Raw genomic sequence first — 21,070 nt, 5'->3', positions numbered from 1 at the left:
CACTCCCCTACACACAACCTCTCAGAGGACCTCAGTGTCTCACATTTATGAAGCTGCATGGGGTAGACTGAATCCGTATTTGCTGCTGCAGCAAACAAACATTTACACCTAATGATGACAAGTGTATCCTCTTTATGCCATAAACAATTGATTATCAAGAAAAGATAAGAGAATTATATATTATGTATTCCATCTGTAAAACTAATTAACTCCTTTGATTTAGCTGAGAAAGGTGATGTTTTCTGAAACTCAGCTTTACTGGAAATTGACCTTTCCCTCTACAAACATACCATTTAATTTACAAGAGAAACAAAACCTTCGGAATTGTATTTACTCAGTAACTTTAATAAAGGTCAACCCTTTTCAGAAACAATTGTAAATGTGGCATTTAGCCTTTCATATTTTGGAAAGTGTTACTAGAATCTCCACATCCAAATAGAACATTGCCTTTGAATTAAAAACAGCTAAATAAATAAGAACAAAGAAATTTTTAAAAATTGTCTGGATCTAAGGTGTTGTAATTAACCCTTATGTTTTATACTTCCTTAGGACTATTTTTGAGTTTCCTGTGACTAAGGTCAACTAATGTTCAATATCTATAGTACATATACAAAGAATGAATACAATGTGTTTTAAAAGGTCCACCAAGTTCAGCAGGAAACAGAATAGGCTTTTTCTTTGACCTTTAGGAAGGAGACTTGGCAAATTCATTGAAGAAAAGCTTGTTCATCTGAGATATGGAGGCCCCAGTCCAGCAAAGCAGTTTAGTATATGACTGACTAAGTGTGAGTAGCCCCTCTGCAGCCAATGGGTCTACTCCTGTGCTTGAAGGCAAGCAGCACTAGTTCTTTATTATAGGTATTGTAGTTGAGCCCTGGGATGTTGAACTGGAGCACAGCCCTGCTGTGTAATGAACTAAAAAAACCCAAAACCAATGGACTATGCTAAAAGGCTGGCAACTTCAGTGTTGGGGTTTTTTTAAGACCTTTCTGAGATCAAAGAATCTAATTGCTCTGGTCTCCGGATATGGAAAGTGGCATCCAGAAAGAAATTCCCTGTTCCTTCTGTCTCTCATGCTTACCTGTATAACTGGAAGGACTGAGTTTTTTAATCTGCCAATTCTCAAATAGAAACTACAACAAATGAAAGCCGTTTGGATGAGAACCCTTTCTTAAGAGTGGACAGTGCTAAAGATGGTGCTCAGGTAGAAAGCTTTCTGCCATCTTGTGATACTGTAATAGGAAAAAGGGTTAGAAGCCTTCAGTGGGCCCAAAACAGTTGTTCTAAAGCTTGGACTTTCTGAAGAAAAGCCGGTCTCCTACAAGGTGTTTGTGAGGCTTTCCAGTGTGTGGATTCTATAAGCAACTGTGAACCCTTCCAACAGCTTCAGTGAAGAAAGGATTTACATAAATCCAATAAAAAAGCTTACATTTGTCATCATATGATAACATTTCAAACTAGCATGTGGAAAATTCTGCCTAATAGAATTAACCAGAGAATTGGATGGCTCAGGACATTTTGGTCAGATTAACACTAATCTTACAACGATTTACAGTGTGAGAAAACTTTCTCTACAGAATAAACATACTGTAGTCAGTTCAAAAATGTTATGACTGTTGACTTCAATGCTGTTACACCTGGGATGTATTAAAATTGTCCTCCCAAGAGCCCTTTTCTACAGTTTTAAAGTAATATTAAGTCCCATTGCCTGTAAGAGCCTAAAATAATTGTGAATTAATCCCAAATTACTGTTTTTTTGATCTTCTTCAGAGTTGCACGCTAGTCCTGTGTTTTGTGGACTGAGTGCTGTAGGCTAAAATTTTAAGTTTGGGAGCTGCTGGAGCAAGAAATTGTTTTGCAGAGGCAGCATAAAAAATCCTCTAAAACAAACTGAGTGTACAACCTATAACAGGGCTAAGCCATAAATATCTTGTAGATGCAGAAACTGTTCTGGACTGCTGAAGTTGCTTGTGGGTTCAGTAATAGAGAGGTTCGAAAAGCTTCTTGCCTGTAAAAAGTTTGACCAAAGGTGAACCAGCTTCCAGCATCACTCATTCAAGACTATCATCACAGTCTTCAACCTTGTCATCTGACCTAAGCTTCTACATGCTTGAATCTCATGAAACATCTTAGTTAGGAACCAGTCTCAACCATGCAAGCGCAGTGCATTACCTTGTGTGAATGATATTGAGAAAACTCTTCACCTCACTACACCAAGCAATCCTGAGGAATGAACCATGTGAGCTTGCTCAGAAAAGCAGAAAGGAACTCACTCCAAAGGACTCAGAAAATAAACCAGCTCAAATTAACGTAAGTAAAAGTTTTATTATCTCCTGACATAATAAAATGAAACATATCTAGACTGGATTCGAGGGGGTTTGTAGCAGCTTTTCACAAGGAGACCAATTCCATTTTGTTACCAAGCAGAAGAACTTTCACCAAGCTGTCAGGCCAGCTGCTCGGGTCTGGTAGACATACTGTCAGAGTAGGTGGACAATCCAGAGCCAGGACAGATGAAAAAGAACAATTCCTGCTTCCTGGTGCATGATGCCTCATCTAACTGAAAGAGGAAGGAAAGCATGCTCATCTTTCCCTTTGCTCCTGAAGAGTAAAAGCAGCTTGTTGGTGTTCTTGCAGCAAAGTGAAGGTTTGATCACATGCTTTTAGTGCCATGTATTTCATGTTCTAATTTAAGGTTACATTAGTGAGATTCAATTGGTTCCTAAATGTGGTTCCTAAAATGTTTGCAAGCCTTCACCGACTACAGAAAACAGTCTCATCAGATTACTGTTAATTGTATTAAGTATGGTAGGACCTCCAGGACCAACTAGAAATAAGGTCCTCTTTTGCTAGCCTCTTGAAAACAGAGAGATACATATAAGAGTAGGCAAGACAAATTGGAAAAAAGTAAAGGCACAACACACAAAGTGAACAATGTCAGTGCAAAACCAGACAAGTTATAAGTGTTCTTTTGTTTGGCTTTGGGCTGGGGAGAAGGGAGAGGCTATGAAAAAAGGAAAGACGGCACCAGGTAAAACCACGTGTTAAACAATTACTGAATGACCAAAGGTCCTTTTACTTCAGCAGCTCTATGCCTGCTTTATTTAGTTGAAGTTTCCAGAGAACATTCGAATTTTGCAACTCTTACTATACCAAGAGAGTACCAAATGTATTCTCTCAATATTACTAGAAACTGTCATCACTTAAGCCATGAAAGGTATTTGATTCTGTATGAAATAATGGCTGCAATAATGAAAAAGACTAGTTGAAGTATGTGACAGACTTCTCCCTGTAGCAGAGAACAGTAACATTTTGGCTATATGAATTATTTATCTCCATACCAAAAGAGCCTAAATTCTGTCTCATTGTGAAATGGTTCTAAAAATATGGGTTGATGATACAAGTTCAGTTATTCTTTCCCACACTCACAGTAATGCATGCTTCACCTCTATAAACTGACTATTCCTTCAAATCTTTCAGAGTCCTTTGCGGTGTTGTTACTAAAAATGCAATCTCACTCAGCACAGTAATATATCTCAAAGCTAGTTAGGGAACTCTTTTTTAAGTGGCACTTCTGTCTTGTCATGTGTCATTTAGACAGTAATCAAATGAAAATAGTTGGCATGAAGCTAGAAGTATCAGACTGTATGTATTGGATCAGGTAACATATGCAGCTTTGTTATAGAATAAAACCATGCATTTTTAGCTAGGAAAAAAATCTTATTTTATGGAAACTATAATGATAACAATAAGGCAGACAAATCAGTCTGTTCCAGTCGAGTTCTAAAAGTCCTTTAGTATATAGTTTCCCTTTTCCAGAACAAATTCTCTTCTAGGCTCAAAAGGTGAAATCATAATGTTTGAAAGCCTCATTGCTTCGGAGATGAAGTACAAATAGAAAAAAATGTGTGAATGTAGAATGTGCGTTAAAAAAAAGTAAATATTAAGTCAATATGTTCAGTAGTCTAAAAGAAACACTAATAAATGCATTGTTACTTTCTGACTAACTCTGAGAACAAATATTTATAGCTTTCACTGCTAACAATTAAGATTTGGTGAAACTTACTATGTTAACATACTTAGTAATAAGCACTGCCTTGAACCAAGAAGTAATAAATGCAATCTGAGAGTGAATACTAAAAAGGTTCTTTTACTAATGAAGGAATCTCCTTAGCACAAAATTCTGAGACAAATACATCCACTGTCAAGCACCAGCTGTGCTAGTTTCATGTTTATCTTATAGAGACCGTGGGTACTAAAAATGTGCCCTTTACCCTTTCAGACTGGGCATAAATATTTCAGTAAAGAGAATTCTGAACATACTTCATTCCATTTTTTGAAGAAGAGGAAGAAAAATTCTTTGTGTGAATACGCTCAGATATTGCAACAGTATTTGTTATTGGTAATGGTGTTTGTGAATGGGATTTGTCTTTGAAAACTTACTCACAAGGGACTGCAGATATTGCACTTGCAAATGTAATGCTTCTGGCTGCAGTTCCAACATTCTAGCAGCATGCCAAGGGGCTGATTGGGAAGCGTTTGGCGCACAGCATTATCTAGCTCTGTTCACACTCCCTCATATTCTCCTCCTTCCCTCTCTTGCTCCCTGGTTGACACAATTTTCCACTAGCAGTTTAGAAACTGAAGAGAAAAAATAACAAGTTCCCATGTATGCCTTAAATATTCAGAAGTCCCACTGATCACAGTGGGAAGTTTGCATATGAAAGGATGACAAGGTTGGGTTGTAACCAAAATTCATATTTGAAAAATGGCAAAAGCTTATGCTGTAAGCTTTAGAGATGATTGGAATGCAGCAATCCCGTGTTTCTGTTCAGTTGCTATTCTAATCCAGGCAGCTGGACAGCATGAAGACATATAAAATAGACCAAAACTTTCCTATTAAAACCACAATCTTGTTTAACAGGTACTTCTTTGTTCTTTCTTTTCATATCAGTTCAGAAGAAATAAGCAATAAAGAGACCATCCTACCTAAGAAAATCATGCAAAGGGCAAGAAAAACTGAAGGTAATCATTGCTATGTTGGTGATGTCATATTTCAGTGCCCCAGTATTTTGTATCCCATTTGTGGCTTCTAAGCTGCTTCAAGCTCCTCGCTAACATTTCATTAAGACATCACATGGTGTCTTGAAGGTGATATGGCAGCTGCCCCCAGGCAATTTGAAACAAAAAATAGAGGTGTGAGTGCACCCACGCACATATGGACTGTATTGACTTATACAGAACCGGTCTTCTGAGACTGGTGACAGATAGCCAATGAGTCTAGGTCTTCGGCTGTGCTCTGAAAAGCACTGTTCTGACTGTAGATTTTGCTGACTTGTTTGGAGCAGTGTATTAACTCTCGCATAAACTGCCTGCACACATTTCTCTATTTTAAATGCGGTTCATTCTTTCATGGTTTTGTGAGCCTCTGATGACAAAGTAGCTCTTCGCTTGTCAAAGGCTGAATGCCACTTCTGTACAGCACTGGAGCTTTTTGTGCCTAGCTATCAGTGCATGCCAGTGTTCAACAGCAAAGTGATGAATTCATAAAATGTACTAGCAGCTCAGCATTAAAAATTCTGCACCACTAGGATGTAATAATCGTACGGACTTTTGAGAAAATGTTTTGGGGTTTGGTATTACAAAAGGTCTTTGTGTCTGGGAGTTGATGCTCTAACCCCTACTAGTATGAGAAGACTTATGCAGCATTCCCCCCCTCTCTAAATAGTGTACTTGCTGATGTGCTCAGCTTTTGCCTGGAAATGCTAGTGAAGGCTTTCTTTCCCTTTTTACACATGCTGGTGACAAAAAAAATTTTCTTTCCCCCAAGACTGTTTTGGTAAATAAGGGATCATAAGGATTTGAGCAAATAAGCGTTCTCCCTGGAAGTATTCACAAAGCTGTTTTGAAAGAGCTGATGTGTTTGCAAATCATCCAGATAGGGGTCAGAAACAATGGTATGTGACTGAGCTTGACCAATAACACTTAAAAAAACCTAGAGAGCCGATACTTCATTCATTTAATATGTAAGGAAGATGAACAGTGCTATTGCTTTTAATTCCTCTGGAGGGTTTTTCACATGAATATGTATATGCAGGCCCTGCTGTTCCGTTTATAGATTAAGTTTTGGAAAACTGAAAGAGTTTCTTATTAATGCTGAAGCTAGAAGGCAAAAATGCAGCCATTAACTGTATGTCGTTACAAGGTATGTATTTTATTACATGCAGTCATTAACTTGCTTACATCTCTGAATATACTGATAAACAGTAGCTCTTAGCAAAGTTTTTCATGTCTTTGTGACCACGTAATTAAGAGATGGACTCCTGGAGGCAGATGACAGAGAAATGAGAAGAGCTACTCTGAGTATACATAGTCAAAATCCCCTCATCTAGACCCGCTTACATATAGGCTTCTGCACCTATATTTCACCACAAAGTAACCAGGCTTCTCAGAGTTACAGAGCTTCTGCTGCTTTCACTAATTTATATCGTTTTCAGGTACCTAAATTAGAGACTTGATTTCAGAAGGTATTATTCACAGTTTAAATGTAACGCAAAATGCAGCTAGTCAGTGTGGTTATTCTGTCTGCTTTTAAACTGTGCTCAGATGTAGAGTCAGTTGCCTAACTGGGGAATCAGAGTTTGTTTTTCATCTCTCTGTTTCACTTTCTTTGTATCAGTCAGTCATCCCGGGTTCTGCAAACACAAAACTGCTAAGCCCTTTTTTAAAAAATGTGTGTCACATAATGTGTTCTTTGAGGGTTTGAGCCTGTGCCCATTGAGGTCAATGACAAAGCTTCTATTGACTTCAGTGATACAGAATCAGGCCCTGAGGCTCAAAGAATTGGTGCATTGTTAATCCCTAGCAGGCAAAAGGGGCTTGTAAATGCATGTCCCACTGCCAATAAGTGGATGCCAAGCAGTTAGCATTTCTTGCACCCAAAGCATATGCACTTCATATCCATATAGGTTTTTAGAAGTCTAAATGAGTTACGGTCCCTCCCTAAGCTCCCTGAGGTAACTTTTCTACCTTCAGATTAAAGCATCATTAATTAGCAACCCAAATTTTGCTGAATTAATCAGAGCAAACACAATTCCAGAATATTTATGTATGGAACAGAGGTATAGTCTGCTTGTTTTATTATCTCCTCTGTCATTGATCATGTACAGTACATTTTGCAGAGTAAAGTTTTGAAACGATTAACTGCCCTGTTTGCCCATAGTACTTCACACATTTGATCGATTTCTAGTCATTTCATTCAGCCCTGACCTTGCTGTGTTACAGTCATTTCTATAGCTCCAAATCCAGTTAATCTGTGCTTAGTGTCTGAATTTATAGCTGAACAACCAAAATATTTAAATATTAACTAACCTTTTCTTGTGTCTATATTCTTTTTGGCTTCCTAAATTGTTATAGTATGATTTCAGTACTCAGCATACAAACTGTAAGGCCAGATCCTGACGTCTGTAATCCCTTCTTTGGCAGAAAAATCTACTGAAGATAGAAGTACACTCTCAAAATTTGCAAGGTTATTTGGCTCAATCTCCTTTTTTAAGAAAACAGCCTATTTAGAGAATACCTACTGATGTCTTTGAAATACTGAAAAACGTTAGTCAAGCAGGGGGAGGGTTGGGGAGAATATAGACAGTTTTCTAATAATCTAAATCCAGAAGTAGGGAACATAATCATGTTTGTGTGAAACAGCTTTTCTTTCCATGCTGCTCTTCGAATAACAGAGCTGCTTTTGTGACCAAACTACCTTTCATCTCCAAATCATTCTTGGGGCTAGAGTAGAAATCATGTTCTCTGCAGAACAGAAGGAGAAGCCATAGAGCTGAAATACATGCTAACCCTTACCTGAGCAGTTTTGCCCAGAGTGGGGAATCTGTTTATTGCACATTCTCACTCAGCAGTCCTGCTCATATTTTTAAGAATCAGTTATGCTGGCTTTCGTGTGAAAAATAGGTTTTCACTGCTCTCTTGCCTCAGTTTTTCAGAAAGAGCCAATATGGCTTGTGCATGCAGGCTGGATTCCTATGAGCAGCTTCAACAGGACTGAAAGTTTCAGAAGTTTGAGTGTGTTGATAAATCCCACTGCCAAGCTTCAGGCTACAAGGACATCACTGGGGGTGCGATTAGAAGACAGTGGTATCACACCGAAACCATTGAAGGCCTTGTTTAGCCTTTAAAGACTGTATTTGGTTGTGAGATTGGGAAGGCAGAGAACACAACTTGACTCTCAGGGCCCCAAATGAGTTTGCAGAACTGATAGCTTGAAAGTGCATTTTTAATCTTAAAAGGAGTATGTTTGGTACAAGTAATCAAGAGATACATAGGACTCCACAATGCTGTTTTTACAAAGCTGCTGTGAAGTATTGAATTTCTGGGTCAGTTGGAAGCATTCAACCTTCTGAATCAGAAATATATTTCCTCTTATGGGGAATATATAAATATATGTACTGCATGTTTTTAAGATGTGACAATCATGGCCTAATCAAAATAAAATTAGAATAGTATTTTTTCCTCCTTTTTGCATTTGTTATCTGATGACTTGGAGTCCAGTCTGGCAACGACTGATGTCAGTGAGGGTTTCTTATTCACTGTGCATGGGACCAGAACTTTATCTCAAGGTTACATCTTTATGTTTCTAGGCTTAATGGTCTGATGACCTTGAGGCAGTCTGTGAACTCTGAAAAAGGCTGTTGCTTCTAAGAGCTGCCATTCACCTTCCCTTTGGCCTGAGTAGCCTAAGTGGTTTTGTATGTTCCAAAACCTCACTAATTCAGCAAAAGCCTTTTGATGAACACCAACTAAATTGAGAGAGTAGATCTTCCCTGACGAAACAATTTTAGAAATCTTAGTTATGTTTTGTCATCAAAAATGAACTCTGCTGACAGATGTGAGAAGTGCTGTCAGCTGATCTTTGCGTTTTTAGCTTACAGATATAGTTCTGAGAAAATGATTTTCATGTATCTATTTTAGAAGATCACTATCAGCTTATTTGAAATGTATCATAATGAAGGCATATGTGAGTGTAAAGTTATGGGGACTCTGCTATTTGACCAAATGACTCTGTAAATATGAGAGCTACAGGAATAATCTCTTATGAAAAACCTGGTATATATATTGCCTACAGAAAATATGCAGAAATGAGTTGACTTTCGGTTCATTATCGTGCAAAGTACGGAAAATGCATTCACTGAGAACAAGTAAAACAGCTGGATTCTGGTCTTGTTTTAAATACAAATCTCAGCACTTAATAAGTTCCCAATGTCATCTCCAATGTGAAATAACTGGTTTAGCTTGGGCAAAGCTCATGCTGCAGTCGAGGAGGCTGCGGCCTGAGCTAAACCAGCAGAATATATCTGGAGTAGATGACCATACTCACACAGTTCTGTGCCTGTGTGGAGACATGTCCATCAAGGCCTGACATTTACTTGGGTTTGACAGTAGGTCTGCAGGGGCATTTCTCAGGCTGCTAATTGTCACCGACTTGAGTTTCTTAATATATTGACTCAGGAAGTGTTCTAGAACAATTTCTGCCTTTTCTGAATTAGTTTCCTCCTCTGAATTAGTGTCACCGCCGAACCTCTTTTTCCTAATCAGGCAGGGTCCTCTCCCCAAAAACTGTATGTGAACTGACCTGTTAGAGCAACATCACTGGGCTGGTAATTCTCATTTAGCTGCACACAGATTTGCCGTTGACTGGTGACTGAACAGGAGCTGAGAGGGCTCCTGGTACTCTGCGCTGTATTTTACAGCTAGCCATTGTTGTATTCACAACAATGCAGCCTGCTGAGGTGACATCTTTCAGCATTCTTCTGCAGAAAGAGACAGAGCATGTGGAACGAAGGGTCAAATGCTGAGTAGAGGTATGTGAACTGGCAGGTAGCTTCTAGTAAGAGCCAAGTGGGAGACAAATGATTCAGAAACTACAGGGTCCAGGAGATGCAAAGCTTGAAAAACTGTGGTCATTATGGTCCAATTCAAACAGAATTACAATAATGCCCTGTCTCCTTCTTTCTTACCACAGATATTTTATTTGCTTTTCATGCTCTCAATACATTAGTAAGTCCATAAAAAACATATTTATCCTCCAAACTGAATCCATAATCCAAACAGATGTATATAGCAAACACATGACTTCATGTGTGCCCTAAAGCCAAACTTCTCAATGAAAACTTTAGGAGTGCTGTTCTACTTAGGAGTTTAATTCAGCTCTATCGGCAAACCAGGTTCAAAGTTCATGTATATCTAGGCATAAGGGATTGTGTGATGCTGGGTGGAATGGGGTGGCCCTAAAGCTATGAATAAGCTTGCAGTGAAAACATACCCTTTGGTGCTGCTGTCATTGGATTTCACCTTTGACAGCATAATGTTTCCCTAAAGAATAACAGAAGCAAGTGCCTTCCAAAAGATTTCCAGCATGTCACTTTTCATATATACTTAATATTTCAAAACCTTATATTAGCACTCCAGAAATCTACAGCACCAAGGAGCCCTATTTAGCAACGCCTTTTCATTAATCTGCTTTTTTTTCTCTTCAACGGCATAATTATGCTAGAAATAAGGAAAGCAACTGTGTATTCATGCTCCAATTTAATAGGCGCCAATACTTTGCTAAAGCACTGCAGTGGATCAGTTGGAGTTAATTATTATACAAGATTACATTGCAAATAACAACAGTATGTCAAAGTAATGTGTAAGGTCTGCCTTGCAACACAAAAGTGAGAAATTTCAAAGTTAAGTCTAAAATTACACGTTTGCATTTCCTCTTTAACCCACTACATCACACTTAAAGTATTACAGCCCCAGAGAAACCTACTGTAAGACTGGCCACCGCTTAGATAACCCTTCTGATAACTGTGTACAGCTGATTAACACAAAGGTGTTAAGGACAATTCTAAATTGTCTTGCTTTTAGAGATTTAATTAACTGGTTAATCACCATGAAAGTAATTGTGGAGTTGGATGCTGCTCAGAGTCAGTGTCATAACCTAGGTACAGGAGGCAGAGCAACTGTTTCTGAAAAAGTGATTTTTATGTAAACAGGTTTCAAAGTAGAACTATAACATGACCTCTCTGCCACCTTCTCCCTCTCTGCCACCTTATTCTTAAAAAAAAAAAAAAACAAAAAAACCCCTCCATGCTCTTTTATTTTATACTTTCTGATGTATGAACAAATAGCTTATAAGATATTTTAAATAAAAAAATTCTAGTCCTGCCTTTCCTGTTGTTCCCTAGCCTCCTTTGCACCTCAACACTGGATATGTAGGAACAAAATAGGCTATTAGCTTTATTCAAAGACCATTGAAGTCAACAGAATGATGCTTAATGAATGTAATGGTTTTTAGATTAAACTCTAGGCTGCTGCATCATAAGTACCAAGGAAATAGCATCTGACTCATGGAAAGGAAGGATTTGACTTGATTTACATTTATTGTTTTGCATTTGTTAAGATACACAAATTATTATCTGAGATTGAGTGTCCAGTTGTGCTTTGATGTTTTAAATAGTTCTCTGTATTACCAGAAGGGCCTCCAGTAGAAAGGGAAACAATCACATTTGATATCCCTAATATTTGGAAAGCAATACAAAAGATAAAATAATTTAAGAGTAAAAAAAAATCTTTCAAGATTTCTTTACATAATTTGAAGCAAGCAAAATCAGAGTGCTTCTTTTTTCAGTTAATTTTGCACTCTTGAAACATGATTCTTCAGGGGGGTATGTATGCAGCTAAGCTAAACAGTAAAAACAAATTTTAAATTCAGGATTATAGAATCATTTTTAAATGAAAGGAAATTTCTGCCTAAACTTTAGTCTTAAGGGATGCCTGAAAGGATTGTGGGGTCTGCTACCTAGTTCCTAAATAGTAGACATGGAAGGATGAAAACAGTGAAATCAAATATATAGATCATTCACTGGTGTGCAGGCATTGATCAGAATCTTTGTGCCATGCAAAATATGGTAACTGCATTTACATTGCAGAAAAGTCAAATAGAGCCCATTTATCCTGCACAGTAGAATTTATTTCATTGATCCAAGGTGCGTTACACTGGATGAGGATTTGGTCCGGTGTATTTTGAAAAGTAACACTAAGAACTGAGGGACTGCAAACACCAGATAGATGGGTGCCTCTTCCGTGACTGAGTCAGTTACACTGTGAAGTCTGCTTTCAAACTTACTGAATGTAATGGTTGTGTATACAACACAGAGCTTCAGCAGCAAAAGTAGGATGCTCTAGCAACATCATGGGTTAGACAAAGTTCCCAAAAACAGGCGTTCAGTGATAGCAGTGATCTTACCTTCACATTAGTGCTCGAGTGCTTAGTTATTATTGAGTGGTTATGAGGACACAGCAGAACTGAAAACAGAATCCTAGCAGTTTACATGTGCAAGAGCAGTTTCAAGATAAGATGATACTGAAACAACATTTAACAGATGATAATAAATAAGTATCTCTTTTTCCCGCAAATCTGGTCTGTGGACTCCTTGGGACTCACGGGCTACTTCTGAAGAGTCTGCAAAAGGTAATTAAGAAGAGTAAATCTATTGTCAGTCGACTTCATTTTGCTATATAAGGACCACTGCAGATCTACTGCAAAATGCTTAAGACTCTTCAAGTTGATATAAGGTGAGAATTGCTATTACAAACCCCTTCTGCAATTGTCCTTTCACATCTTATGCCTTCTGTTGTGCTGAAAGAGCAAGCAAACAGTCAGTTTTATACTGTAATAAGATCCAGCACATTGCTACAAGGTGTGACTTACAAAGCCAAACAACTTTTAATTAGGAATGGAAGTTTCATAAATCATGAAAACACTTCTGTTAACATTGGCTATATGGTTAATATCAGATCTTTTTAAATAAGCCACTGGGTTGCTGAAGGATTTGCTTGTCTCCCAAACACGGCAGATTACCAGAACCGCATTGTGTTATTCACCTCAACGTACGTGTACAACCGTAGTCATCTTTGTACTCTCGGCTAATCCCACTGAAATCAATACAACAAATCATGCTGGGTGAAATTAATCTCTGTGCAGATGGACAATGCAAGTCCTTCACAATATGACAAAATATGATTTAAAGACTCTGTATTAGATCTTTTAGTATACAGGGATCAAAATCCCCAGCCTATGGGTTAGACTGCGATGTTGCAGTATCTCTCTCTTCCAGTGATTTTTCTCTACTGCCTTCTCAGATGCTGGACTGTTCTGTAAATTCCCTATATTGACAGTTTGCTAGCATCCTTGGTGTTTTTCTTCCATTTATTGTCTTGTTAGACCTTGAGATGCTGTTGGAATTGGGTGGTAGGTTCGGTAGGTCTCTAAGTGAGAGGGAAAAAAAAAGGTCTTAAAGTACCAGAGCTGCTCCTTCTTACCATGTATGCTGTATAGGCCTCTTTCTTCTAAGGAAATGCCTTCTTACCATGGGAAGATGCATGAGGAAATCTTTTCACATTCAAGGTGACGTTTCTTGGATAGTGACAAAGCAAGGGAGACAAACACTTCACAGACAATATATTCCCCAGGGCTAAGGGAGACACAGCTTGAAGTTCCTTTTCTGTCTGATGTCCTTCCCATATTAAGTAATACCTTATTTAGATGAACTGAATGAACTCTAAAAAAAGAAAGTGAGTCGATTCCATATGCTAGTGCTGCAAAGGCTCACTCCAGAAGTAGAACAGGTTCTTTGAAATTAGCAGAGAACTGAATGTCAGTTTTCTGCATAAGTCTTAAAACTCTGTAACTACCAGACTGCTGGTTTAGGGGAGGGTAGGAACCTCTGCCTGATCAAGGGGAACAGAATGAATCTGAAATCCTTAAATCTTCAGTGAAAAATGTAAATTCTTTTTGTCTAAATGTCCATTTCTAGGAATCTATGTGCTGTTTTCCAACGGCATTTTCATTAAAAGGCACTACTGCAGATTTGAACTGAGATGAGGGAAGTTATGGTAATATACAAACACACACTGGGAGGAAAAGAGACTTCTGATTGGCAAACAATCATTTGAAGTGATTATTCACTACTTAGAGCTGAAAGAGACTGTCTTTAAGTAGAATATATTTCAGTAATTATATATGGAAATTAAATATTCAGTGGTCAGATCCTGCACAGTGGAGTGGGCATGAACTGGATATAACTCCCAAGATTGCTTGAAAACTGTATTCATAGGTGTAAAACAAAAAGAGAGGATTCACCTTCTTAGCGGTATACAGGGGATACCATTACTTTTTAATTTGATTTACTGTTTCCTTAAGTAATAAATATAGATGAGCACAGCAAAAAGTACAGGTTTAAATAAGAACTGCAGGGCTGTGTTATGCCAGCAGTGCCTAGTGTACAGTTAATCAGAAAGCAGAAGGTAATATAAATTGTTTCTGACATTATGGGACTATAATAACACTACATTTCCACCAGCCCCGTAGCTCTTAAGAAGAATTAGAAGGATGTATCCTGAAGATACCACAAACCCAAGAAAAATTAAGACATTTGTACATGCTGACTGCTTCCACATTTGTGTCTTAGTTGTGCCATTGTAATATATATAGGTTATTACTGTAACAGTCCATGTTCAGTTCTGATAAAAGTTGCTGCATGAATTTGCTTCTGCTACCTAAAGTTGAATTAGACTCCAGTAATGGAGTAATGGACTTTTATTTATCGACAACTTTCTTCTTTGACCCTGTTCCTATACAAATCTTGATCATCTTGATCATGTACTAGAAGATATTCCTATGAGCCAGACCGTATTATTCTGCCAGGATGTACTAGGTAAAATCCTAGCTCTGATGATAGGGGTAATAAACCTGTCATACATTGCTGTGGTCCCAGGATTTCACCTGTTAACTGTTCTTAGAAAAAATGAGTAACAACAAATCAATGATTTGGGTAGTCTCTTATCCTGTCTCTAATGCTGACCAGCACAAAAACTTCCAGGGAATGTCAGACATACTGTAAACCCTCATCACGCAGAAGAAGAATAGGTCTTTCTTGAGGCATCCAGGAGCTACCTTTTTCCCATGAATTCTGAATATGCATTTACTCTGCTGATTCATATAAAATTTGAAACTTTAAAAAATAATTACTTTTGCCAAGAATACTGTGTAGAAGACAGCTTTATAGATTAGCTATAAACTGCGTAGCAGAATATTTCTGTTAAACTGTCTCTTGTCTGCTACCTTTTAATTTCATTTTATGTCTCGTTATTGCACAGTAATGAAAAGTAAACAGGAGAGACTCAATAGTTTGTTCTATGCCCACTCATAATATAATCATACCTTAACTAGATGTCCTTTTGACCTGTTGTCCAAAATGTATGAAGCCGTAATGTCTGTACTCATTTTCCCTGTTTTGACACTGTACTTTCTCCTTGACTCCTTCTATCTGTACTTTCATCTTCTCCCTGAATCTCTTTTAATCTTTGCTTCTGTCTCTCCCCACTATCACTCTACCTGTTCACCGTCTATTGGAAAATTAATCCGTTTAGCTAATCAAAATGCCGATATTAACATAAAGTTCAGTTAATTGCGTGCCCTTTGTTTTTATGAAGAAATAACCAGTTTAAAACAAACAAAAAAAGGCTGTAAGACAGAATTGGTAATACATCTATTGGCAATTATAACCTGATTTGGTTGGTATTGGGAGAAGCACAATGATTTCTAGAAACTTGCTGCCTGAGCTTCTCTCTTCCAATTAGAAATAAGAATAACAAAAGTGATAAAGTCAGCTTAGTGCAATTAGGATGAAGCTTGAGCCACAGAGTCTTGGTGTAGATTTTGCCATGACTTTATGCTAACACTATGGGTTTAGCCTAGTAACATCAGAAAGCTCAGTGAGAACGCCGTGTCCCATATTCCATAGCATTTCTCTAATCCACTATTAGATATTACAATGAGAACACATTAGCTAATTATAAATCATTACCTCCTCCTGGTCAGGTAGATAGTACTCAGAATCCCCTCGTGTCCCAGAACACTATAAATCATCTAAACATGAAGCTCTGATTATCCTGCAAAATCTTGGTTGTATTTAGTTTGGGAAAGCATCTGGTATGACCTCAGTTACCATGGAACTCATTAACTCAAGTCACTGAGCATCCCTAGCAAAGTATATAAACTCTTTGCATGGCATTAATATCCACATAAAGCCAAATAATCTCCTACCATTTTGTCCTAGGACACACTGGGTTTGCTGTAAGAAAGATAAACTGGGATGGGGTCTCTTTGGGTTTCTCCAAAATCTGTATGGGACAGCTGTGGTAGCATTTGTATCTGCAGATAGTACCAAGAGACTAATTGCCTAAGCAAAAAAGCAAAGTGCGTATTGAAAATGCTCATAATAATAATAACAACATGTATATTAAGGGCTTCAGGAGGAAAAATGTGGATGATAATGAAAATTTATTTGTCTCTTAGCACAGATATATTTTGGATTATAACAAGACTCTCCATTTTGAGATGAGGCTGTGAAGCACCATTTTATTTGAGATGAGGTACCCACCCTACCGGCTGTGTATGAAAATGAGATTCTGACACATGCCACCTTCATTCATGGCTATTTTACCTCTTCTCTTGTTCTAACATCTATAATGTTAAACGTAATTTCTTTCTTAATTTTTTCAGTACCTCACCAGCTGTCAGTGTGGCAGGTGGCAGTCAGCCTGGAATACACAGCTGCAAGGATGGAGAGAACTTTGTGAGAGCAAGTGAACAGGAAGAAAGTAGGGCCACTAGGAAAGGAAACAAAAAAGAGGACAGCGGGACTTTGTGGAGAATGTGTTAGAAAGGGCTGGACGTGGGTAGAATGGGGAAAGAGAAGTAGTTTGCAACCAGAAATTATTTGCCCATAGGAACATGCTTCTCACAGCTATCTTGAATGTCTAAACTTCACATACCTGTCTGTAGCTTTCAGATCTGCTATGCTTACCAAAAGACATCTGAGAGAAGAGCGCTGCTCTACAGTGAAGCTGGACTGTTGGTTGTGATCTTAATTCTGGGTCTGAAATTTCCTGCCCAGGTGAGCTGGGCCAGTTGCTTGCCTCGATTTTTAAGTTTTACATCTGTAAGAGAAGAATACAATTCTGCTTCATAGGGATGTTTACAGGAATTAATAGGTAATATTTGCAGAGTGCTTTGAGCTTGAAGAGTGCTATAAAGATGGACTTTATACCCCACCTATCCATACAGATAACCATTTATTTAAATAGAGAGATAAAGTGATAACTGCCATCCCAATCTAAACAGGGAACATTACCAGCCACCCCACAGCCTGATCCCTACTTCTGCCTGAACTGGAATGGACTCCCATCTTCTGGGCCTGATTTTCATAAAGGAACACCCAACATGTAGCAGCCAATGCACGCATCTAGGAGTAAGCAGGAGTCACATATATGCTGCCAAAGGCATATATTATGCTCCTGCATCATGAATGTGATGCCCTGTTCTTCACCTGTGCCTTTGGATTCCTTCAAGCGTAGTTGTTTGAATCTCTGATGTTATTCATTAGCATATGTGCAGTAATCTGCCACCATCTTACATCTTGAGTAATACGAGTAACATGAGTAGCATCTTACATCTCGAGTACTTACACGAAGCTACAGGCAGTGACACTGGTTGATTATTTTGCAAATGCAACGCCAACTGCTTTTGATATCATTCCTAAATCAGCTGAATGTAGATCCAAAGAACACCAGAGCCTGAGATTAAGAAAGAAGAAAGCAGAGGAGGACCAAGAGAAAGTGACCTGCTGAAATCAGAGGAAAAGCTAACATTAAGTGAAGAACAGTCTTCCCTGAGCCTGTGAGATGGACTAGGTGACCTAGTATTTTTTTTCCATCTCCATTTTGCACTGTGTTTCGAGCCTCAAAGCAGCCAAAAAAGAGCTGCAGGATCCTCATAGCGAGGTGTCAAGGCGCACAATAGCTCCCCATGGACGTGCAGGCCAGGGGCGTAGGTGTGGAGACCAGCCAAGAGGTGGGTGGCAGGAGGACGCGGGGTGTCTGGCACCCCCCCGGCTGCTCCCCTGCGGGGCGGCCGTGCTCTGTGCTGGGGCAACACGGCATCGGACAGAGACGTTCCCTTTTTCCAGCATAAGGGATGAAACTGGGAGACTTTGTTGGATTTCCTTCCTTTAGAGGAGGTTGGGAAGGACCTAATATTCCCTTCTGCGGGATAAACTCGTCTTTCTTCACTTCGTGGCACTGGGGGCGGGTGAATGCGGGAGCCTCCCCCTCAGGCGTTAGCTCCGGAGGCGGGATGGGGAGCACCGGGCCGCGGGCGGGCAGCCCCTCTGGGGAAGCGCATCCTCCCTTCGCCCCCCGCCAGCTGCTCCGCGCCCTTCCCCTGCCCTCCCTCCGGCGGCCCCCGCGCTCCCGCCAGCCCTCTCCCCTCAGGCGAGGCCGCGGGCGCCCTCGCCCGCCCTGGGGCGCTGTCCTCCGCCCGCCGAGGGGCAGGCCCGGGGGCACCGCCTGCCCCAGGGCTCGCGGGGCCTTTCGCCCTCGGCCCTGAGGCGCCCCGGCAGCCGGTCGGCGCCCGCCCTGCCCCGCCCCGCCCCGGCCCGGCCCGGCCCTGCCCTGCCGCGGGCCGGACCCCGGCCGCATCCCCCTCACACCCCGCCCACTCCCACTCCTCCTCCTCCGCCCCGCCCGCAGGCCGGCGCGCCCGCGCTCGCACCGCACTCACAGGCGCGCCGGGGCGATGCGGCTTTAAAGGGGCAGCCGCAGCCTGGGGCCGGCCCACGTGAGGCCGGTGAGCGCCCGCAGCCCCGAGCGCCGCCGCCGCCGCCGGGAGACGCCAGCGCCGGGGCTGGGCGGGCCGAGCGGCGCGGCGGGCGGCTGTCAGCCCGCCTCACGCCAAGTTTGATCGATAACCCCCTCCCGGCCCGGGCGGAGCAGCCTCGCCGGCTCCCGCTACCCACCATCTTTGGGGGAAGTCCCTGTGCTGGGGGGGGGGGGGCTGCTGGAGACGGGGGGAGAAAGGCAAGCTCGCAGCCAATGAGCCCTCCCAGGCTGGGGTGAAGACAAGGGGAGAGGGATTTGGAGAAGAAAAAAAAAAAAAAAAAGGGAAGAAAGGAGAGGGACCATCATCCCCACTACCTCCGCCAGCATCGCCACCACCATTGACACCACTCCGAGTCTCCAGTTGCGCCCATGCCTGTGCCGCCGGTTTCGTTTTAGGGGCTGAACCGCAGGGGCTGAAGAAAATGGGGCAGAGCGCGCCCCGGACCCTGCTGCTGCTGCTGGCGGGGCTGCTGGGGGAGGCTCTGGCAGGGTTCCCCAACACCATCAGTATAGGTAAGCGCCCGCCGCGGCAGCGCGACCCGCTCCTTCCCCCGCCAGCCGCGGGGAAGTTGTGCGGGGGGCGAGCCCAGGCGGCCCCGGCGGCTCTCGGGGCCAGCCCCGCTCCGGCTCCTGCCCGTTGTGGTGAGCGAGAGGGCGGGGACGGTGCCCGGGCTGCGCCGGAGGGCGGCTGCGAGGGGCACCGGGAGGGCTCGGTCCGTGCTGCCGCGGAACCGTCCCCCGAGCGGCGGCACCGCGGGGCTGTAGCACCTGCCCCAGACCTGGGGCTGCGGGCGTGGGGGGCAACTTGGGGGTCTCCCCTGCCGGCCCCCTGCGCCCCGCGGTCCCAGAGCCGCACGTTTGCCAGGGCGGGGGAGCTCCGCAGGGGCGTCCAGCGGGCGGGCTGGGGGCCGGGGGGAGCCGCGCTTCCCCGAGGGGGATTTTTCAATCGGGGCAGTGGCCTGTTCGCAGGGGGCACCTGCAGCCCCCGGTGACTCGGCACCGCGGGGGGGTGTCTGGCTCGGGCAGCCGGACTCCGGACTCGGCGGGTGTAGTTCGTGTAGGCGCTCCGTCAGAATTACGCGCTCGGGCTCAGCCCGCTCGTGTTCATTCTTTCCTGAGATGGGCAGTATGGAAATGTAACTCACTGCCACTGTTTCTCCTCAAAATTCATTCTGAAATACCTTTTCCCTTTCTTTTTTTCTCCATCCTAGGTGGACTTTTCATGAGGAACACTGTTCAGGAGCACAGTGCATTTCGATTTGCTGTGCAGTTATACAACACAAACCAAAATACCACAGAAAAGCCCTTCCATTTGAACTATCACGTAGATCACTTGGATTCTTCCAACAGCTTTTCAGTGACAAATGCTTGTAAGTAAACACGTTCCTTTTAAAAAAATATTTGTTATCTATCCTTACATTCAGTTTCTTCCTAGTAGCTTAGATTTCGTGTTCATACGATGTAGTGCAACAAATGTGTGTACTGGCGTGAGGTTTAGTAGATTTGCAGCATTATATGCTTGAATAATACCTTAGGGAAAGTTCTCTCACCAGTTATTTTCACCCCTTTAGTTCTGTTTTCCAGAAAAACAACCATGTTATTTATATAGCAGCACTGTGTAGCTGTGATCAGTGAATTGCTGCTGAAGCAACATCCCTTTTCTGTTGAGGCTACAACATAGCTATGTGAAACAGTGTAATTTGCAAATAACGCCATGTAGGAATAAAACAGAAACACCTGTTTACAAGTGACTTTGAGGGGACAAAGCTAGAGGGGCTTACTTGCCTCCTCTGCCCTGAAATACCGGGTTGTGTTCCTACAGTGAAAGTCCTGTTAAAAGCTGAGGAGACTGTAAACTGGCAAATGCCGTTAGAGCTGAGGGGAGAGAAAATGGAATCAGAACGCTTAGCATTATGAGAAATAGCTCTGCACAATCAGTGCACATGTATCATTTGAACCTTTATTAACCGAAGAAGCAAAATAGAACTTTGAGTAGTGTTAATGTGGTGTTAAAATGCAAAATCTCTTTCTGAAAGACTGGTGCGTGTTGTGCATTTAAAAAGGCATTCCTTTACCAATGTAATTCCTGAATATCTTTTACTCAGGTGTCCAACTTCAGTTTTATACAGTTTTTATTGTAAATCTCTGAAAATGAATGGAGTCTTCTTGCAAGGTAGTTGCATGCACTTTGCAGTATACAGAAATATGTCTGTACATGATCTAAAGGACCTCTGAATGCAAGGTACTAACTTTGCGTTATGAACAGGAATCCTGTTCATATACTCGCAGT

At 41.5% G+C, this 21,070-nt stretch overlaps 1 protein-coding gene and 1 long non-coding RNA gene across 5 annotated transcripts in view; one reads left to right on the top strand and one right to left on the bottom strand.

Annotated features, from left to right (window-relative positions):
• Positions 1 to 16,934: 16,934 nt before the first annotated feature.
• Positions 16,935 to 19,159, bottom strand: LOC141949060 (uncharacterized). The gene is made up of 3 exons (XR_012630642.1): positions 19,096 to 19,159; positions 17,590 to 17,697; positions 16,935 to 17,061 (listed from the first exon to the last, which is right to left on the bottom strand). It is a non-coding gene; the product is annotated as an uncharacterized LOC141949060 (long non-coding RNA).
• Positions 19,015 to 21,070, top strand: part of GRIA3 (glutamate ionotropic receptor AMPA type subunit 3) — a 156,670-nt gene continuing 154,614 nt past the window's right edge. For 2 of the 4 annotated variants that reach the window (XM_074882227.1, XM_074882226.1), the window contains exons 1-2: positions 19,015 to 19,293; positions 19,992 to 20,150. In XM_074882227.1, coding sequence (XP_074738328.1) covers positions 19,203 to 19,293; positions 19,992 to 20,150 — 250 coding nt within the window. In that variant the 5' untranslated portion in view covers positions 19,015 to 19,202. The remainder of the gene's footprint in view (positions 19,294 to 19,991; positions 20,151 to 21,070) is intronic. The other 2 variants (XR_012630640.1, XM_074882225.1) reach the window with 1 other exon arrangement.

This window comes from Strix uralensis, chromosome 13 (assembly GCF_047716275.1).
Source record: "Strix uralensis isolate ZFMK-TIS-50842 chromosome 13, bStrUra1, whole genome shotgun sequence".
Classification (NCBI taxonomy): domain Eukaryota; kingdom Metazoa; phylum Chordata; class Aves; order Strigiformes; family Strigidae; genus Strix; species Strix uralensis.
This window is presented reverse-complemented; position numbering and strand designations above follow the sequence as displayed.